Here is a 23135-nt window from a genome sequence, read left to right on the forward strand (position 1 = left end):
CCCTCCCTTTCCCCCTTCCCCCTATTCTTAGGTTGTAACTGGGTTATAGCTTTCATGTGAAAACCCTAAATTAGTTTCGTAGTAGGGCTGAGTACATTGGGTACTTTTTCTTCCATTCTTGAGATACTTTACTAAGAAGAATATGTTCCAGCTCCATCCATGTAAACATGAAAGAGGTAAAGTCTCCATCTTTCTTTAAGGCTGCATAATATTCCATGGTGTACATATACCACAATTTATTAATCCATTCATGGATTGATGGGCACTTGGGCTTTTTCCATGACTTAGCAATTATGAATAGGGCTGCAGTAAACATTCTGGTACAAATATCTTTGTTATCATGTGATTTTTGGTCTTCTGGGTATATGCCCAGTAGAGGGATTACAGGATTGAATGGCAGATCTATTTTTAGGTCTCTAAGTGTTCTCCATATCTCTTTCCAAAAGGAATGTATTCATTTGCATTCCCACCAGCAGTGCAAAAGTGTTGCCTTTTCTCCACATCCGCATCAACATCTGTGGTCTTGGGATTTTGTAATATAGGCTAGTCTCACTGGAGTTAGATGATATCTCTAAGTAGTTTTGATTTGCATTTCTCTGATGATTAAAGATGATGAGCATTTTTTCATATGTCTGAAGGCCACGCGCCTGTCTTCTTCAGAGAAGTTTCTCTTCAAATCCCTTGCCCAGCCTGCGATGGGATCCCTTGTTATTTTCTTGCTAATACATTTGAGTTCTCTGTGGATTCTGGTTATTAAACCTTTGTTGGAGACATAACCTGCAAATATCTTCTCCCATTCTGAGTGCTGTTTGCTTGCTTTACTTATTGTGTTCTTGGCTGTGCAGAAGCTTTTTAGTTTGATCAAGTCCCAGTAGTGTATTTTTGAAGCTGCTTCAATTACCTGGGTGTCCTCCTCATAAAATACTCCCCCAGACCGATTTCTTCAAGGGTTTTCCCTACACTCTCCTCTAGTATTTTTATAGTTTCATGTCTTAAGTTTATATCTTTAATCCAGTGAGAGTCTATCTTAGTTAATGGTGAAAGGTATAGGTCCAGTTTCAGTCTTCTGCAGGTTGCCAGCCAGTTCACCCAGCACCATTTGTTAAATAGGGAATCTTTTCCCCACTGAATGTTTTTAATTGGCTTGTCAAAGATTAAATAACGGTAAGTAGCTGGATTCATCTCTTGGTTCTCTATTCTGTTCCAAACATCTACTTTTCTGTTTTTGTGCCAATACCATGCTGTTTTGATCACTATTGATTTGTAGTATAGTCTGAGATCTGGTAGTGTAATTCCTCATGCTTTGTTGTTATTTCTGAGTAATGTCTTGGCTATTCAAGGTTTTTTCTGATTTCCATATAAAATGAAGTATTGTTTTTTCAAGATCTTTGAAGTACGACAGTGGAGCTTTAATAGGGATTGCGTTGAAATTATATAGTGCTTTGGGTAGTATGGACATTTTAACAATGTTGATTCTTCCCAGCCATGAGCATGGTATGTTTTTCCATTTGTTAACGTTTTCAGCTATTCCTTTTCTTAGAGTTTCATAGTTCTCTTTATAGAGATCTTTCATGTCCCTTGTTAGATAAATTCCCAAATATTTCATCTTCTTTGGCATTACTATGAATGGGATAGAGTCCTTAACTGTTTTTTCAACTTGACTATTGTTGGTATATATAAAGGCTACCGATTTATGAATGTTAATTTTGTAACCTGAGGCGCTGCTGTATTCCTTGTTCACTTCTAAGAGTTTTGTGGTAGAGTCCCTAGTGTTTTCCAGATATACAATCACATAATATGCAAAGAGTGAAAGTTTGATCTCTTTTGACCCTATATGGATAACCTTGATCACCTTTTATTCCCTAATTGCAGTGGCTAAAACTTCCATTACAATGTTAAAAAGTAATGGAGACAATGGGCAGCCTTGTCTGGTTCCTGATCTGAGTGGAAATGATTTCAATTTAACTCCATTCAATATGATATTGCCTGTGGGTTTGCTGTAGGTGGTCTCTATCAGTTTAAGAAATGTCCCTTCTATACCGATTTTCTTAAGTGTTCTGATCATGAAGCGATGCTGGATATTATCAAAAGCTTTTTCTGCATCAATTGAGAGAATCATATGGTCTTTGTTTTTTAATTTGTTTATGCGCTTTACAGGCCTATACAGTGTTGTGGCCTGAGAAACTGGGGCCCTTTCTGGTGTGGTGGGGCTAAGTGGTTCTGTCTTTTCAGCTGATTTCTGTTCTACCCTAGTGAAACAGATACTCTGGATTGAAGTCTCAGCTGTGGAGAAATATCAGCAATTAAGTCACCCGTCCCCCACAGGCAAACAATTGGAAAAGGAAGATCAAACCTTCCTACCACCGTGCACCCAGGGCACCACCTGATTTGTGCTCAGGTGATTGGTTCAGTTCAAAAGGTCCAAATCAATTGTCTCAGTCTGCACTTGTCTCACGTGAGAGAGTTTAAGAGGTCTCTAGGAACTGGATCACAGGGGTCTGGTGACTACTCTGGTGTGGCTTGCTCCAGTGCTGCGTGGAATCAGGAGGTACCACCCAGCCAATAGATCAGTCTGGGAAGGTTGATGCCTCCTTCCCCACCTTGCACCACTGTCACATCCAGTCACTGATAGCCCTGCAGTTGGCTGACCCAGTTGCCTGTAGTGAACCGATACTCCAGGAGTTTGCACCTGCCTGAATCATAAGGAAGTCTGCCAGTCCGCTGCACTCTGCCTCTCTCTAGCAGGAGGAGGTGAGGCCTGACAACCTCGGGCACTTGATGAAGGTTGGGGGTTTTCACTCAGTCCAGTCTCACCCCTGATTAATGTTACAGACAGAACAGAACAGAACAGAACAACTTTGCGGTTCCCCTGCAGAAGAGAAGCTGAATTGAGTTCCAAATCAGCTTGTCTTTGCTCTTATATTGTCTATAGGCTGATGATCCTCTGAGGGCCAGGTGTGTCTTAGGCTCAGTAAAGCGGACCTCTGGGTCAGCCCCGCCCTGGGAGTTTCCCTGGTTTGCAAATTGGTGTTGCCTGAGGCAAATCCTATACTCACAGTCTCTAGTTGCCCAGGGAGACAGGGGGTGTGGCTTCAGAATATTTGGTAGTGAGCCATATTGCTACCAAAAGAGGGCTGCTGTTTTATGCCTCAGGGAACCACTGCTTCGGTGCAGCTCCCTTCCAGCCAACCGTCCTCTCTCCACTCCCATGCCCCAGAGTCTGCACCGACGAGCTGCAGCCCCGGCACTGTCCACATCCCTCGAGCAATTGCCCAAGAGTCTGGACTCCTGGGGGACAGGCCTGCAGACCTTGGAGCGAGAGCGGAGGGGAGCGCTGGGAGCCCAGGGTTGTGGGCAGAGAACACACACAGTTTTACACAGTTTTATGCCTGGCCGTATTGTTGCCAAAAGATGGCTGTCACACTGTGCCTCAGGGAACCGCCGCTCTGGTGCGGTCCCCTCTCAGCCAACAGTCCTCTCCTCACTCCCATGCCCCGGAGCTGGCGCCGACCAGCTGCAGTCCAGGCACTGTCCACACCCCTCGAGAAATCACCCAAGACTCTGAACTTCTGGAGGACTGGCCTCCAGACCTCAGTGTGAGTGGAGGGGAGTGCTGGGAGCTCAGAATTCCAGGTAGAGACTATATACAGTTTTATACAGTTTTATGCCTGGCAGGAGGATGCCATGGCACCCTAATAGGGTAGGTCCAGTTTTTAGAGGGTCTGTCCCGTGTAACAGACCCTCTAAAAACTGGACTGGAGTGTAGTGGGAGGACCTTTGAACTCTGCCCGATTGTTTGTGGGGCACTCAGAGCCATTCTCATGGGAGAGGGGACTCCCGTCAGCTTGGTGATGGATTTTGTACCTTTTGTTTGTATCCTTGTGGTCGCAGCTTGCCTCAGCGGGGTTCACGTGCATTCTTCAACCTTTTCTCTTAGTGCAGCTCAAATCCACCAGGTTACTTGCTAAATTTTTGTCCTTTAACTCTCCTTCTGGACTGTGGAGCTGGCTTCCATCAGCCATCTTGTCTCCTCCCCTCCTGTTGTTGATTTTTAGATTGTTTTGTAGCTTCTATGGATTCTAGCATGAGATGACATTGACAGTGAGGGGGTTATGTGCTGTAGTGGGAAGAGCAAATAGAAGAGACAGCACATGGAGATATAGGCAATATTAGAGAAAGCAACAAATGCACCAAAGACTAAAGAAGGCGTAGTTCTGAGTTAATGAATGGAAAGAGGCTGACACAAATTTCACCAAATAATTTCTTTGAGGAATGAAACTCACAATGGGCTCCAAACACAAAGGAATCAAGTTCAGCATAACTCTTTATACAAAACATTTGGGAGTTCGAGAAAAGTTGCTCGCCATGTTTAAGTAGAAAATTCATGGAATGTATCTGGAACAGTTTCCTTCTATCTCGAAAAGTGAATTCTGTTTTTTGGAAAGACTAAAATAAATCATGGCAACAAAGTAGGCTTTTTTCTTCAGTGGGTGAGAGTTAAAAAAATGCAGTATTTCTTTGGCACAGTTTATCTTACCTGATCTCTTTACAAAACTATAAAATTATCAATTTGAGTACTACATAAAGTCTTAAATCTTGAAAGATTTCTAAAACCTGATGCATTTTAATAGTCAAATGATGAATTACTAAAGTCATTTTTTTTGCCTTTCTTTAATTTGGTAACAACTAAATCACATTATTTTTAGTAATGTCATTTAACTCTCCCTTCCCCAATGTTTATAATAATTTATTATCACCAAAAAGTTATTAAAAAATAAAAAAGTGGAAAAATAAATATGCAATTCAGCAGTTATCACTATTAACAGTTTTGTATATTTTCTCATAATGCATGGAGAAATTTTTGATGTTGCTACTTTTAAGTCTACCTGATGAGTTTTCCCCAGATATGTTAAAAAATTTGTCTGAAATCCAGGTTTAGCACCTAAATAATATATCATCATATGATTGTGCCATAATTTTATTTACCTACTCAACATTATACAGCCAGTATGATTGTTTCAAATTTTTGTTTATTGTAACCATGCTCCAATGAGGACTATTTCATATAAATATTTTTCAATTATTACACAAACACCCCATACCAAAATACATTTTAACAGTAAGGAAGGGAATAAAATAAGTAACAATGGCGTCCCCTTCAATCTCTTTATCCCAGCTTCATTTCCAATTTTAATATACTGAGCCTTTTCTTCTATTTTGTTCTTTCATGAATTATACTTAATATCTAAATAATAATATTATCAGTGTTTTGTCCCCATTAAATATTGTTGATTAACTCTATCCATCTTGAAAGAAGAAGAAATGTTTTATTTATAGCACCTCTCTCCTTCTTTCCACCATCCACATATTTTTAGTAGGTATTTTTTTCTATGATATTTTTATCATGTTAAGTAAAAAGCGTAAATATCTATTTTTAACAGTAATATTTGGTTCTAGAGCTGCAAATCTTATACTTCAAAATTAAAATGTAATGATGAAGATTTATAATATTATAATTAGATACATATTTTTCAGTATAGATTTGAGTTGCAAAATTGGATGCCTACCTATAATACATTTTTGTCTTCATGCTTAGTCTGATAACCTCTTTAGGAAAAAGTCTAAAATGTAGTTTAATGATTTCAACTTCTTAGTCATATTGTACAGCCAGATAGTGGAAAGTGATAAGCCCGTGTTTTATTGACATTAACTTGATTACTAAGGAAATACAAAGGTATTTCTTTTGGAAATTTTCTTTTTGTTTCCTTCATTTCCTTTAGGTGTAAGTAGTTTTTCCTCCATCTATTTTTAAGAGTTTTTAAAAATATTAAAAACAATATGTCATATTTATTCTAAAGAATTTCCTGATATGCTTGGTGTATGACTGTTATTGATAAGAATTTCTAATATATATAAAACTTAACAAATTTTTGTATGTGCAGCTATCAAAATTTAGATAAAATTCTTTGGCTACAATAATAACACTATGCTAAGATTATCATACATTTTAATATTTCCTATTGGATTACTTACATGCTCTGTAATTTCATAATTGTGTGAATGTTTTGTGTATGTGCGCATGCACATGTGTGTATGTCCTAGTTTGCTCTTTCAGAAGCCTTGAATTTATGTTCTCTGATACTGATCCCCTTGCTTGTGTAGGATCAAGGATTTTTGTTGTTGTTCTGTGAAACCATGCTCCATGAACTCTCGTTTACTTCATTATAATTTGCCTGTCAACTCCAGAAGAGATACTGGCTTAAAGAGATACCGACTTACCTCCCTGGAAGTTGGTTTTGGGGTTTCTCACCTCTAATGAGTGTCTTTATTTCATACAAGCACAACTATTCTATTGTCTATTATCTATCTATTTTTAACTTTTTCTTTATCTTCAACTCTTATGAACAAGTAGGGGTCTTTGGACATCTAGTCCACAAAATTTTCCAACACAAAAGTAGGGATAGAGACTATTTATTACATGGAAAACCTATACATTTAGTCTAAATTTCTAGAAAAGTTAATATCGGATATAAATGTTAAATTTTTCATGCTTTTGCAAATTTATTGCAATTATCAGACTTCTTTCTCATTTGATCTATTGATGTGTTACATTTAAAAATGAACTTATAATATTAAACAATTTTTTTTAAATTTCAGAGTTTTATAAGGATACATATATTTTGGTTGCATAGTTTGTTTATTTGTGTGAATAAAGTTATAGTTATAGGTATGTCCTTATTCCAGAAAGCGTACAGTATGCCCGTGCAATGTACCCCCTGTTGGATAGGAATTTACCCATCCCTTTTTCCCCCACCCCCTACTTGAATTTCATTGAATTTGGCTTCCATATGAACTGACAAGTGCTGAGCAATTAGTTTCGGTTTAGTAATGAGTACATGCGGTGTTTATTTTTCCATTCTTGGATTCGGAGGCCATTCTCCAAAATGAATTATCACAATAGTGAAAAATATTAAACAATATTTATAATTACCAGAATACATTCTATTTGGTCATAATAGAAGATCCTTTTAATGTACTTTAGCATTCAGTTTGGTGCCTATTTTATATATCCTTTTTTTCAGGATTTATAAGTTAAATTGGCTAAGGATCTGACACTAGACAGTGGTGCTACGTTGGCAAGTCACTTAATAACTCTGTGATTCAGTTTCCTCATCTGTAAAGTTGGAGAAATAATAGTGTTATATTTCATATTGATGTTTTTGACTGATAATTGAATTAAACCATATGTAGCATGTAATGCTATAAGTATGCATATAATGGCTAGCATCAAACAAAGGCTTAGTTAAGTCTTAGAAGTGATTGTGTTTATTTTAGATTTTCTTTGTTACATTTGTAAGAAGTTTTTGTTAGCATACCCTGAATGACATAGTTTTCCATTTTTATATACCCGTAAAAATTTTAAATTCTGAAAAAAAATCTATAAAATTTAACTTGTATTAGAACATTTTTGGTAGTTTTTTGATAATTGTTCCCTTTTGGGATCTTGATTGGCTTCATTAAAGTTTCCTTTTTGCTTTTCTTTCTAGTTTTCAAATCTCTCTTCTTTCCTGTGGTGTTCATTTTGCTTTTCTGATTTTTTTTTATAATTACAAGAATTCAAATTTAATTAACTCATTTTTGGTGTGGTGCCCATAGCTCAGTTGGTAGGGGGCCAGCCATGTGCACCAGGGCTGGTGGGTTCAAACCTAGAAACAAAAAAATAGCCAGGTTTTGCAGTGAGCACCTGTAGTCCCAGCTACTCAGGAGGCTGAGGCAAGAGAATCTTAAGCCCAAGAGTTTGAGGTTGCTGTGAGATGTGATGCCACGGCACTCTACCGAGGGCAACACAGTAAGACTCTGTCTCAAAAAAAAGAAAAAAAAAAAGAAAAAATTAACATTTAAAAAAATAACAGAACTATTTTTGTATAAGTTTATTTTGGCTATAGTTTTTTTATACCCAATAAACGTTGCTATGTTCCTCTCTTTGAATTTGCAATTAAAGTCTTGACCTTAGATGATTTCTGCTTTGATAAATAGAACATTTTTGTATGTTAGTAGGTGATGATCTATGGTGAATATTTGTAGTTATATGCCATATAATATATAATTCAGCATTATTAGTTTATTTATTTTCCTTTTTTTGAGGACAGTTTATCGAGTTATAATTTACACATAGTAAAATCCACCTATGTTATGTAGATATGTATATAGATCTAAGAGTTTGGTCTTTTTAACAAAACTTTTTATTATTTATTCATTATTATTTCCAGACCTTCTTCTATCTTTATTTCAATTGCATTCTTTTTTTTAAAAAATAGACAACTAATATTTATAAATAAAAATGGAAGATAATTTCAAAAAACAGATCATGCCAAAAGATTATAGACAATAGAAAATGAAGAAATACTTCAAAATCATTCTACTTCATCTGGATATACCTGATATTAAAATTGAAAAAATATATTATTATAAAGGGAAATTACAAACATGTTTCACTTATAAATGAGGATGCAATTTCCTAAACAACATTATAACAAGTTGAATAAAAAATTATTGTTCAAATAATGTACTTTGGTCAAAATTAAATCCAACTTATGTGAGAATTAGTCACTCTTTTCTTTTCTTTTTTTTTTTTCTTTTCCTTTCCCCCATCCCTTCCCACCTTCTCTCTCTGTCTGCTCTCCCCTTCCCTCACTATGTCATTAATTGTGCTCATATCAAAGTTGAATACATAGGATTCATGCTTCTTCATTCCTGTGATGCTTCACTAAGAATAATGTGTTCCACCTCCATCCAGGTTAATACAAATGCTGCAAAATCTCCATTTCTTTTTAATGGCTGAATAGTATTCCATGGTATACATATACCACAGCTTGCCAATACATTCCTGGGTTGAGGGGCATGTAGGCTGTTTGCACATTTTGGTGATTGCAATTTGAGCTGCAATAAACAGTCTAGTACAAGTGTCTTTATAATAAAAGGTTTGCTGTTTTTATTTTTTTCTTCTGGATAGATGCCCAGTAATGGGATTGCAGGATCAAACAGGAGGTTTAGGTTGAGTTCTTTGAGGTTTCTCCATACTTCCTTCCAAAAAGGTTGTATTAGTTTACAGTCCCACCAGAAGTGTAAAAGTGTTTCTCTCCACATCCGCGCCAGCATCTGCAGTTTTGAGATTGTGTGATGTGAGCCATTTTCTCTGGGGTTAGATGATATCTCAGGGTGGTTTTAATTTGCATTTCTTTAATAATTAGGGATGATGAACATTTTTTCATATATTTACTAGCCATTTGTCTGTCTTCTTTAGAGAAGGTTCTGTTCATTTTTCTTCTCCATTGATGTATGGGATTGTTGGCTTTTTATCATGTGGATTAATTCAAGTTCTCTATAGATCCTAGTTATTAAGCTTTTGTCTGATTCAAAATATGCAAATATTATTTACCATTGGGTATGTTGTCTGTTTGCTTTGCTTGTTGTCTCCTTAGCTATACAGAAGATTTTCAGTTTAATTAAATCCCATTTGTTTATTTTTGTTGTTGCTATTGCCATGGCAATCTTCTTCATGAAGTCTTTCTCCAGACCGGTATCTTCCAGTGTTTTTCCTATGCTTTCTTTGAGGATTTTTATTGTTTCATGCCTTAAATTTAAGTCCTTTATCCATCTGGAATCAATTTTTGTGAGTGGAGAAAGGTGCGGGTCCAGTTTCAGTCTTTTCTGTGTGGATATCCAGTTCTCCCAGCACCATTTATTGACTAGGGAGTCTTTCCCCCAGTGTACGTTCTTGTTTGGTTTATTGAGGATTAGGTGGTTGTAAGTTGTTGGTTTCATTTCCTGGTTTTCTATTCGATTCCAAATGTCTATGTCTCTATTTTTGTGCCAGTGCCATGTTGTCTTGACCACTAAGGCTTTGTAGTACAGCCTAAAATCTGATATAGTGATGCCCCCAGCTTTGTTTTTATTACTAAGAACTGCCTTAGCTATATGGGATTTTTTTCTGGTTCTATACAAAATACAGAATCATTTTTTTCCAAGTCTTGAATATAGGATGTTGGTATTTTAATAGGGATGGCCTTGAATCGGTAGCTTGCTCTGGGAAGTATAGACATTTTAACAATGTGCATTCTTCCTAGCCATGAGCATGGTATGTTCTTCCATTTGTTAAAGTCCTCTGATATTTCCTTTCTTTGGGTTTCATAATTTTCAGTTTGATTTATAGTATTTTTGTCTTTCCTCTCTACTTGGTGGAGGTAGGTGTGTCTGATCAGGCTGGCAAAGAGTTGCTGACCTCAAGGGACCCACCCAACCCAGCACCCTCAGAGGTTGGGGGTTTTAAAGCTTGGGTCAAAATACCCTTCTATACACCCATATTACTCCTGTTTCCTTCTTTTGGTGCCTCTCTTCTTTTTTGTCAATATTTCCTTTTACTCACCTTCTCTCACTTCTATTTTTTCTTTCTTTTTGAAATCTTTTTTTCCCTTCTTGCTCTTCAATCTTCTCATCCTTCTGTTCCTGTACCAAAAGGACTCATTAAAACTTTAGGCCAGAGGCACAGTAACTTAAAGAGCAAGAGGAAGTGAAAGAAAAATTAGGGCAAGGAAACAGATATAAGAAAACACTCATGAAGAAGAATCAATAGAAAAATCCTGGCAACATGAAATACCAGTCTAGAGCAAGCACTTCAAGGGACTGTGAGGTAGCTACGGCAGAGGATTCCACCTATAAAGAAATGTTAGAAATGATATAAGGGGAATTTAAAATACAGATGATGAAAACAATGAAGGAAATTGCTGAGAAAGTGGAAAACAATCAAAAAACAATGAAGGAAATTGCTGAGACAGTAGAAAGTAACCAAAAGGAAATCCAAAAGCAGAATCAAATAAGAGATGAATGATATGAAGAATTTAAAAAGGATATCGCAGAGCTGAAGGAACTGAAGCAGTCAATTGGGGAACTTAAAGATGCAATAGAAAGTATCAACAACAGATTAGATCATGCAGAAGAAAGAATCTCAGAGGTAAAGGATAAAGCTCTTGAGATAACTCAGATAGTTAAAGAGACAGAAATGAAGAGAGAAAAAGCAGAATGTTCACTGACAGAATTAAGGGACCTTATGAAGGGTTTAAACATATGAGTTATAGGTATCCCAGAAAGGGAAGAAGAATGCCCCAGAGGAATGGAAGTCATTCTAGAGAATATTATAAATGAAAATTTCCCAAATATCACCAAAGATTCTGACATACTCCTTTCAGAGGGATATCAGTCCCCTGGTCGCCTCAACTCAAATAGAGCTTCTCCAAGACACATTGTGATGAACCTATCTAAAGTAAAGACAAAAGAAAAGATTTTGCAAGTTACCAGGAGTAAGTACCAACTGACCTACAGGGGCAAATCCATCAGAGTGACGGCGGACTTCTCTAATGAAACTTTTCAAGCCAGAAGACAATGGTCATCTACCTTTAATCTACTTAAACAGAACAATTTCCAGCCCAGAGCTCTATATCCCACTAAGCTAAGCTTTAAAATTGAGAGAAATCAAATCTTTTACTGATATGTAAACACTGAGGAAATTTTCCATAAGAAGACCAGCTCTACAGGAAATACTTCAACCTGTTCAGTATCATTAGTTTATTTAACTTTCTATGATTATTTTATTATTATTTGTAAACATTTAAGATGGGTAGGTTAATATCATTCTCAGTCATTGATGTTGGAATAATTTTTCTTTGATTTTCTATACTTTTGTTTTCTATATATTTTTGTACTTTTAATTAGTGTTTGATTGAAGAAGAAATGTATTAACAAGTCATGTTCATATTGTATCTTTGTTAATGTAAAATGAATGATTGAATCTATTGTGTTTGAATTTGACTTTGGCCCTAATGAATATGACTTCAATTATTTCTTCGGTCTATATGCTTTTCTAGTACATATATTCTTTTATTTTTAATGTTTCTGGTAAATTTTCACATGTCTAATACACAGCACATGGGCATGTTTTAATAAGGACAGTGAGACTGTTTAACACATTTATATGTATCTAGCATGTCTGTTTGACAACATTTTTTTCATTCTGTTTTATGCTTTCTCACCACAATGTTTCCCCTCTTTTCTTCTTTTTTTCTCCTTTCTTTTTCTTAATGGATTATACTTTATTGATTTGCCCTTATCTTTTTCCAACTTATGAACATCTGTATCTTGTATTCATTTGCTTTGATTTTTTTTCTAGTTTTCTAATCAAAAGCATGAATAAAAATTGTCTTTTGAATCTCTATGGGAAAAAACGTAAATTTAAATTACTTTCATTTCCTTCATCTATTTCTCCCTCTCCATAAAATATCCACACACACCCGACACGTCTGTGTCTTGTCTTTAATAATATTGCCAGTGATGTTGGTCTTAATATTATTATTGTTGAACTGTTATTTTAAGTAATGTATCTTTATTTCCAAGGCTGTTTTTCATCTTGTGATAGTACGGTGGGGCAGGCTTGTTTTATGAGCATGATGTATACACCAATTACTGTTTATACTTCTCAATATGATGTCATTAGCCTAAGCGTTGTGGAAATTACTCCTTGATCATTGTTACAGTTTTTCCGTAGCCTGAGTTTTGGTAGATGCTTTGAGTAGAAGATGCTGTTAGCATACCATAGCTAGCTTCTAATTAAACTCTATATTATATCTTTGGTTTTAACTTTATTGATGTACAGTGAAAATCTAATTTTTGTGCCAAAATAGTCTTTTAGCTACATATTGTAATTGAAACTATAAAAACTAAATTATGCATTTGTTTTAAAAATGTTAATGTTTGGCTCATCTTCCCTTAGGACTGGCACCTGGGTCCTGCCATTGCAAAACTGGCTTTGGAGGAGTGAGCTGTGGTCGTTGTGCCAGGGGCTACGTGGGCTACCCAGACTGCAAACCCTGTAACTGCAGTGGCTCAGGCAGCACAAATGAGGACCCTTGTTTTGGGCCCTGTAATTGCAAGGTACGTTGTCTTCCAGTAATGTCACTGTCAAGGAAGAGGTTACTTTCCTTGGCTTCTCTATTATGTCTGCTAACATTAAGCAATTGTAACATCTCCTGTAAATATCTACTATGTATTCTGTCTGTGGTATTCCTGTAAGTGTCTTTAAATGCCTTCCAGGTTCACTGCAGCAAAGAGTTTATAAGGCCCTGGGCATTTATCTGAAAACCTACAAATTCACAGACAATAAATCACCTTAGGAGTCTGTGACATTTTATACCAAAAGCACTTTCCCCTCCATTGTCCAAGTAGTCTGTTAATTTAAAAAATATATAGCACTAAAAATATCAGCCCTTAAAGACCTCAGATTTATTTTGCATTTGATTCTGAAAATAATTATATCAAGAGTTTCATTCTAGATTTTAATCTTCAGAACTCTGAATCCAGATAGGTTTTAAAATACGTGTCATGTTCACAGCTCTTCTGTTTAATTATGAGAAATGTGTGAAGCCTTTGTGAAATTGATTAAAGGTTCAATATTTTCTCCCTCAAATTTTTTCAGAAATGCAACCTCATTTGTTGTATAGGCTGAACTAAAAACACATCTTTTTAACATATCTGCAGCTTATACATTGTAGAGGAATCATACAGGCAGCATAAATCTAAAATAAGAAGACTGATCTGCTCTAGCTGTAGTAATCAGTTCCATAACATTTGAATCAGACCGTAGACAGCTACATTAGTTGAGAGAATGAACAATTCTTGCAAAAAGTTAGCATGCCATACTTATATAGAAATGAAGATCTTCTTTCTTCCTTTGTTTTCAATAAAGATAGAACCTATTAAAAGTATTTTATTTATTAAATTAATAGTCTTATCTAGACAGATGTAAAATATTATGTGCTTATGGGTGATACATGTGGGCCTATATGTGTATACAGACATTAATCCCTAATGTAAATGGCAATTAGTAGGATCAAATGTTAAGTGTGTTTGTATCAGAACAAGAATGTCTGAAATATCAAGCTAATTATTATAATAGTTTCATAACAGATGTATGCTACATCATGGGCAATTTAGGTACCTATTTTGAACTACTGAAACAATAAAATGCCTGTCTACACAAAGAAACAGAAAGTCTGTAAGTCTGTGGCAGAGACTTGCCATGTGCTGAATATAGTAATTTTCTAGATCTATTCCATTTCATTCCAATATTATCTGAAATGAAAAATTGCTCTGGTAAAGACCAAGATTGTATTGTAGTCTGAGAATGACTGCTCACTTAAGGACACCTCCCTTCTCCATCTCGAAAGTCTTTTTGGTCAGTCTTGCAGACTCTTAGTACACCTACTCTAATATTTATCAAAACATGTTGTATGTGTGCTTTATTCTTTGTAAAGCTCCGCGAAATCTCCAACCTTTACCACTTTCTCAAATAAAGGACAGATAACACTAATCTTAAAATAGAAGTGATACCTCCCAAGTCTCTAGAATTTAGAAATCAAACAGGGAAGAAAAAAGGGAAGCGTTTTTATACACCTACTATTCATAACATGGCAATGTCTAGTACCTATCTGTAAGGAACAGAAGCACACAGGTTCATTCCCTTTTGTAAATATATTGCAAGAAAGCCTAGAACTAGACAGTGCAGCAATTAGCAGAGCTCTAAGGGGAAGCCCCTAGAGCTGCTTATCTCCTATTCTCTGCCTGACTCAATATTGTACTGAGACTGATTATAATCCTAAAAGAGAAATGTCTCCTGCAAAGATGCTTGATACTCTACATACACAATTAAACTGCAACAATAAACAGCAATTAAATCATAAAAGAGAGTGAAAAATTAAGTAAATAACATCATTAAAAGGAAGGCCTTTCAACCATGTGATTTTAAAAATAGAAAACTGTTAAGTTCTTATAAACTACATTTTTTTAGGATAAAAACTTGCAGAAAGCAACTTTCATAAAGTATCTACATAAGTTAAAAATCACAATTTATTTCCATATAATATATGAATTATATCACACATTATATCATAAAATCACAGTAATTTTACAATATATCACAGCATATATAAATGAATGGCTATATGAGGTCTGACAATTAAATCAGTGAAATCAACCTAAAAAAAGTGTTACGTACCTCCTCACCGAATATCACTACAGTCACCTTTGAGGTACTCCCATTGGGAAGCTCTGCACTGAGGCCAGTGCCCAGTCCACCCTTCATAGCAATTTTGGAACTCTTTTTCTGGAATGGCCATCAAAGTTGTCATCGTATTACCCTTGATGTCCTGAATGTTATCAAAATATCTTCCCTTCAATATTTCCTTTGTCTTTAGGCAGGGAAAAAAAGTTACTGAGGGCCAGATCAGGTGAGTAGTGATTGTGTTCCAATAGTTATTTGTTTACTGGCTAAAACCTCCCTCAAAGACAATGCCATGTAAGCAGGTGCACTGTCATGATGCAAGAATCATGACTTTTGCAAAAAGTTCAGGTTGTTTTCAATACTTACAAATAGTAAACTTGGTTACTGGTTGTTCATTTGATACAAATTCATTATGAATAATCCCTCTGATAACAAAAAGTTTAGCAATATCATTCTGACTCTTGATTTAGACTGATGGAACTTTATTGGTCATGGAGAATTGGCTGGCTTCCATTATGTACTTTGGTGCTTTGTTTTGGGATCATAGTACACCCGTGTTTCATCACCAGTCATGACATGGTCCAAAACATCTACTTGCCTCTCCAAAAGGTCTTGGAAAACTTCAACTCATCTTTGCCTTTGTTCATCAGTGAGCTTCTTTAGAACCATTTCCCCACATACCTTTCTCATGCTAAGGCTTTCATTAAGATTTTTCTGTTTCTCTGTTGATGTGTACTTGGTCTTCTATGTTTCTCACACTCAGCCAATGATTCTGATTCTTGGTTGGTCGAATATTTGCAATGTTTTCATCAGTTCTGCTCATTACTAGCCACCCTGACCTCTCTTCATCAGTGACTCTCTACCCTCAGAAAAAATGTTCAATCCATTTGTACACTGCCATTCTCATAATAGCATTATCCTCATAAACTTGGACTAATGTTTTCCTGATTTCAGGTCCACTCTTGCCAAATTTAACAAAACATTTAATGTTTGTTGATTGCTCTAATTCAAGCTCTGACATTCTTTCAATGGCACACAGAAACACACAATGATATTGAATGCCACTCAGCAAGATACCCCCACATGTCAACATGAGCACAGCTGTGAGACACTGATATACCAAGGTTATGAAACCTTACCAAATTGTTTGTACTGCGTTATCAATGTTAGCACGCTGTGGCAAGTTTGTGAACTTAATTGTCAGAACTTGTAGCTTCTTATTTAAAAGAATAATAACCCAGTATTTCAACAAAGTACTTATAACTTAAATACTGAAAAGAGCTTATTAATGTAAAGAGAAATGTGGTAACTTATACTTTAACAAAAACATGACTTGATGTAGATGTATCAACTGATTATAAGAAACAATATGCATCAAAATGCTATGTGAGAAGCAAAATTTTATTGAGAGATGAAGATGCTGAAGACTTAGATTCAAATAAAATGACAGATTTTTTTGCTGAATAGGAAGAATATATACATATATTTACGTATATTCATTCCAAAAATTAGTAACTTTGAATAAGTATTTATTTATAGATAGAAATAACATAAATTACATTTAAAATAATTTCTATGTTAAGTATTCATCTCCAAAATGCTTTTACCTTAAACATTTGTACATTTACTTCCTAATTCTATAATATGTGAATTTTTTAATAATTGTTATTAGAACAAATATATATCTCACTTCTTGAAGTGTGAAGACATTTTAGGGAAGTGTTAAAATGTAATTTAAGCATAATTTCAAGGAAAATAAGCAACCAAAATCATGAGAGGTGGAGAGGAAGGGCGAGGAGGGAGCTTGTCTCAGTTCCATACCAAGGCTAAGGTTTAGGGTAGTAGTTCCCTCAGTAGCTTGACAGTGGGATTTGAACCAATAGAGGGAAATTGCAACTGAACTCACTTAATCGGGGACGCTTAGAAATGCTTTTTGATAGTGAAATAGGGCTAGAATATTCTTCCTGCAAGCCTGTAGTGTCAGGTGAAATTTTTCCTTTGAGAGTCTGGGGGGTTAAAGATTAGTACCTTGTGCAGGACCAAATTCCCAAACCTGTGTGTCACGTGGGAATAGGGTCAATTTTATTTTTCTTTTATGTGCTAGACTTCTTCAAGAAGACAAGCCAACAGTATTCCTAAAGGGGCGTGGGGGGAATACACACACACACACACAAACACACACACACAGCCTTAATTGAAAATGAACTCAAGGTAAAGCAATGCAGTTCACAAAAGGAGAATAACTAGAAAAAGAAACAAGTAGCCACAAATGCCAAAAACAAAGAACGAGGAAGAATAATCTTCAAGAAATTGTATAATCATAAAAATATGTGATTATATATATGTCATAAAAATGTTTAAAATGTGATTCTGAGATCAGGAATAGAAAAAGAATAGGAAAATATAATATTAAACAGGCACTATATTAAAATAAACAGGTTTGGAAAAGAAACTCCAACTTCTAGAAATTTATATGCTGTATATGTATACACACACAAACACAGTGTGCCAAAAAATCTGTACACATTTTAAGAAAAGAAAAAACTGTGTTCAAATGATAATAATACCAGTAGCAAAAGATAAATGCAAATCATATTTGAGTTCTGCAATTACAAAAGGTGCTCAGAATGGTTACCATCAGCATCCAGACACTTCTGACTACGGTCAACTACTACCATTTGAGCATCATTGTAAGGCCTCCTGGATCTTCCCTTACGCACATCACACAGTACCAAACTTACATTGAATGCATGCAGTTCAGAGGCATGTTGAAGATTCTGTTGCATGCTCACGCCTCCATCTGTGCTTTTATTTCTAGTGAAATAATAGAGGAATTATTAATTCAAGTAGTTTTTATAATAGAGAGTAAAATCAATCTCTCTCTGCCTGCTCTCCTTCTCTGCCTAGCAGACTTATACTACCCTGTTTCCCTGAAAATAAGACAGTGTCTTATTTTAAGGTGTGCTCCCAAAGATGCGCTAGGTCTTATTTTCAGGGGACGTCTTATCTTTCCTGTAAGTAGGTCTTATTTTCGGAGGATGTCTTATTTTTGGGGAAACAGGGTAGCAGCTGCCCCCACCACCCCTTGGAGTTCCCTTTTCACAAGCCACTGAGGAGCCCAGCAAACAAAGGAAATGTAAATTCTTCTCTTTACTTTCACCAGGTCCCTTGCCTTTTAGAATTTGTTCCTATAGCTTCAAGTGCTTCCTGAAAATCTCCTGGACAGACAATGAAGGTGAGACCATCAGGCCTCAGCATCAAAAATGCCTGGAAAAAATCTGTCTTTTTCCAGAGAAAAAAGCAGAAAAGGCGATGACCGCTTTTCACCACATCTCACCTGCGAATGTGGCTGTAATTTCCTCTTCTCTCTGTCCTCCTTGCATTCAGCTGGCCCCTGGACCTCAGGGTGGGCATATTCCCTTTCTTTCTTAATGCTGCCAGGCCATCTCCCTGCTCTTTGTTCTCTCTCTCTTTCCCCACTCTCTTTCCTTCATAACTCCCTCTCTCTTCCTAAAAGGTAAAATAAACTTATACTCTTATATCTTAATCTTGGTCTAGAAAAATTATTTTCTCATCTCATGTGGAGCAGCCACTGAGCTTTCCTCTCTAACATGTCCACAATATCCTCGAATTTCCAATACCACTTCACAATGGTCTTGTGCTCTCCGGCGACACTGGCCTCTGCTGTTTTCTCTCCCTGTCCTGCCTGTCACATGGTGATGTTAAAATTCATTTGATTAACACCATCTTTTGAACAAACACCATGCTACACATGGCTGTCACATAGATAACATTTCTGGAAATGCTGTTACATTTTGGCACCCTGTGTGAGTGGTCACTGAAATTAAAAACTCCCTAGATAAGTTAATAAGAGATTAGAAATTACTAGGTAAAGATTCAGAAATACAGACCTGAGGAAGTTACCTATAAAACGTCATAAGGACGTAAAGATCTGAAAATAGGATCCGAGCTGACTGATAGAATGAAAAATTTCAAAAGAAATAAAAGAATTATAAATTTCAACAGAAGTTTAGCAGGAGTTGCTAAAGAAGAGTTAGGTTAGAGGAAATTGAGGAGAAACAATATTCAAGAAATCATGAAGGAGAAAAGAATGAGAATGAATCAAAGATAATTATAAATTCTTAGTTTGAAGAACATCAAAAAGAAAACCCATCCACCAGCAAGACAAAGAGGAAAATCCTAACTTACAGGCAATTGGCTTTACTGTGAGTTCTTACTACTCATAGTCCAACTTAATTTAAAGAAACATTAAATGATGTATTTATTGTACCCAGAAGAGAATTCCACTAGATTGCAGTTTGCAATAATCAATATGTAAAAAGAAGTAGCATTTCTACAGTGACAAGCAACTAGAGTGTAAGAAAAATATTTAAAATAGCAATAAAAACTTTATTATACCTAGAAATAAATGTTTTAAAAATGGAGATAATTTTTAAAGGCTACTTAAGAACATAAAAATTTATATGAGGAGACAGCTAATCATCATCAAGTACCAATGAAAATCGGGGGAAATGGAAATGTTTCCATTTCCTATTGCTGTTATAGTACCATAATTTAGGAGGGCCATATAGCATTATCTAGTGACTTTGAAGATTATGAAACCATGTCAACCAGCAATTCTACATCTAAGAAGAGGTGAATAATGTAGATAATAATAATAATAATAATGTAGAATAATATAGTCTACAATGTAGACTATAATAAAAATAAGGAAAAATATTAAAACGTCCCAAATAAATAGCAAAAATAAATCATAATATTTTCATTTAATCTGATCAAAGAAAGAATTAAAAAAATGAAACATGTCTATGTTTGTAAATATTGAGAACTTTCAACAACTTCAGGTAAATTTAAGAAGATAAATACCATTATGTGTGGTATTACTTATGTCAAGTTATAAAACAAAACAATTCTGTACTGTTTGTAGACACACAATATATATAATTTTAAAAACTTAAATATATTTATATAACATATACTAATTTCACAATAGTAGTAACTCTAGAGAAAGAGGAAAGGGAATAGAACAGAAGTGAAATGAAATTCCATGTGTACATTATTTCTTTAAAAACATATCTGAAGCAAAAACACGTAAAATGTAAATATAGATAATGGATGCCATATTATATGTACTTTTCTGATGCTTTCAAAAATAATTCCTTATTTTAAATTTCTTCAACTGAAGGTAAAAAAGAATTCCAGATATAAAAAGAGATAAATGAAATTCTTAATGCAACATCAACTAAAGTATTATTTCCTTTATTTATAAGGTTTTCTTTTATAGTATTATTCAGACAAATGATATTAATGAGTATCATGCTCATTATATTTCAAAATATTAAAACAGGGCCAGCTCAAGAGAATAAAATGTTTATGAATACATTTGCGCTCATAAAAATTGTGACTGTCTCCTCATATGAATTACAAGGATCAAGTCATAAGATATATAGCAAGTCAATTGAAAATAAATGCTGTCTGACTCTCAGTATTTGTTTATTCAAGTACTTGATGTCATATTATTCATTCAAAGTCAGCTAGTCTTCAGGATTTTATAAGTAATATATATTGACCTTGATCTAGGCAAGAACATGTGATGTTATTTATGTCAAAATCTTATAATAGAAAGATAAATAGTAAATTAAAAGACTAGAAATTGAACTCTGTATTTTCACCTTTTTTGCTTTGTTTTTATTGTACCTTCTGTATTTACTGGCTCACAGGCCCCTGTGGCCTGGCCTTGGCTTACCTCTCCAGAATATTCTCGAGCTTCAGTCATTGTCTTCCAGTGTTGCTTAAATTCCTTGAGTCAACAAGTTCTTTATAACTCTGGAATTTTACAGGTTCTATTAAGACTATAGAAAACCTCATTTCTAGTCCACTTTGCTTAGCTAGGCATTTTTCAAGGATCAACTTAACTTCTTCTTTCTCAGCAAAGCTGCCCCAGATCCCCTGATATATATTATTCTCCTTCCATAATCACTTTTCACACCTTTTTTCTTTCTTTTTATGAGCTTTTTATAATTTGCAGTTCTATTTTATGTCTATCTTACCTCCGGTGATGACACCGACTCCATATATTCTCTTCATCATCACACAGTAAGAGGGTAGCAGGGTGACTCAGACCTAAAACAGAGGGAAGGAAGTAAACCAAAAACTTGTGATCCTTTGATAGTAACTTAACCTATCTGACCCCATTTCACAATCTATGGAAATGGTGATATTAAATCTTTCTTGTTTAACTCTCAGAGGTATAATTATAACATTTAAACCCTGGTACAAGTATGAAGTATCAATGGAATCATAACTACGTTCTGGATTACATTTTTTTTATATTGCTTATCACAAATAGAAATTTTCATTCTTTCTCTCTAATTGGATTTTTACAATGCATTAACATTTTCATTTTTGGATTTCCATCCTCTTTTTCACTTGTGTGCAGGAATGGATAGCTCAATAATTTGTTAGACTTGATCCGTAGGCATTTTATAAAGAATCACCAATTTATACATTTGATACTGAATCTAAATTACAGATGTAAAATTTTGACATAAAAAGTCCATGTAGGAGTTGGTCTTTTGTGATAGCTACAGTTCAAATAATATTGTGTTAATCAGATTTTACATTGACAGAGATTTTCCTTGACCATCTTTAGTCATCCTCCTCTGAGCCCTTTTGTTGACTAGGCCTTATCTTTGGGCCTTGTGCTCAAGCCTAGCCCAGTTGTAGCAAAAAGTCTGCTAGTCAGTTTGAAATCTGATCATCCTGGCCTACCTTCAACAAAAATCCTGCTAGGTTGATTTTGCAAGAATCTCTCCTAACCTGATGTTTCCTCATAGTAATGGTCCACTGACCAAACTCCCAACCTCCTCCTTAGATATAAATCCACGCTTGTTCATGCTGTACTTGAAATGGTGCCCAGTCCTATGATGGGGTCTTTTTTTCCCCTATAGTGGTTCTCAACCTTCTTAATTCCGCAACCCTTTAATACAGTTCCTCATGTTGTGGTGACCATCCAACCATAAAATTATTTTTGTTGCTACTTCATAATTATAATTTTTCTACTGTTATGAATTGTAATGTAAATATCTGATATGCAGGATGGTCTTAGGCGACCCCTGTGAAAGGGTTGTTTGACCCCCAAAGGGGGGGGGTCAAGAGGTTGAGAACTGCTACCCTATTGTAATAGTTTGTTAATAAAATCTATCTTTGCCACTTTAACTGATATCCACCTCTGGTTCTCTTTGAGAAGATTAAAAGCTAAGCTTGTGAAAAGTGAGAACTAATTTTTATTCATTTTCTTCTCTCTCACCAACTACTAATTATCTAGCTTTGGAACAGTATGTTTTAAGGGTAAGCTTACTCAACAAATACTGCTAATTAACTCATTAGCCTCCCTTTTGTTAATTTCTTTTAATACTGGGATGTGTCAGTATGAAGGCCATAACAGATGAAAGAAAACCTGTAAGTGACTAAAAACACACAAACAACAAAACATGACTATGAAATTCCTGAAGTAATTATCACAAGAAATAACGTAAATGTCATAGGAGATATTCCTGGCAACTTTGTCAAAAGAATTCCCAGTTGACTAACAATCAGAATTAATCATATGCTGCTGAAGTTGTACCTTATTTACAAGGTAGCAGCTTCATGAGAACAAATACAGGGAAACTATTGTGTTATAATACTGAAATCAGGGCTTTTAATGTTCCTATCATGGAACACTGTATATTGTGCTGGATAGGTAATTTTTTCATTTGTCAAAAATAAAAAATTTGACAAATGAAATTTAACTTAGATTCATTGAGAAGAAAAAGATTCATGACTTAGGCAGCATTCAGAACCAGAAGAGGTTCAGAGAGCTCTGCTCCCTAATGTAAGCAATATTTATACACAAAACCCAAAAGTGAAGTACAGCAATAGGCTGATTGGTTACAGCTAGACATTTGCCTTATTTGGACATGTCTGATAAATTGACAGTCTGTTGGTAGAAATAGTCTATTGT

The 23135-nt window shown here is 35.3% G+C and overlaps 1 protein-coding gene across 2 annotated transcripts in view; it reads left to right on the forward strand.

Moving 5' to 3' along the window:
* LAMA2 (laminin subunit alpha 2) overlaps positions 1-23135 on the forward strand; it is a 656330-nt gene that overhangs the window by 291579 nt on the left and 341616 nt on the right. For both annotated transcript variants that reach the window (XM_053591647.1, XM_053591648.1), the window contains exon 10: positions 12824-12984. In XM_053591647.1, the coding sequence (XP_053447622.1) occupies positions 12824-12984 (161 nt within the window). The remainder of the gene's footprint in view (positions 1-12823; positions 12985-23135) is intronic.

The sequence above is a fragment of the Nycticebus coucang genome, chromosome 5 (genome assembly GCF_027406575.1).
Source record: "Nycticebus coucang isolate mNycCou1 chromosome 5, mNycCou1.pri, whole genome shotgun sequence".
NCBI classification, from domain to species: Eukaryota; Metazoa; Chordata; class Mammalia; order Primates; family Lorisidae; genus Nycticebus; species Nycticebus coucang.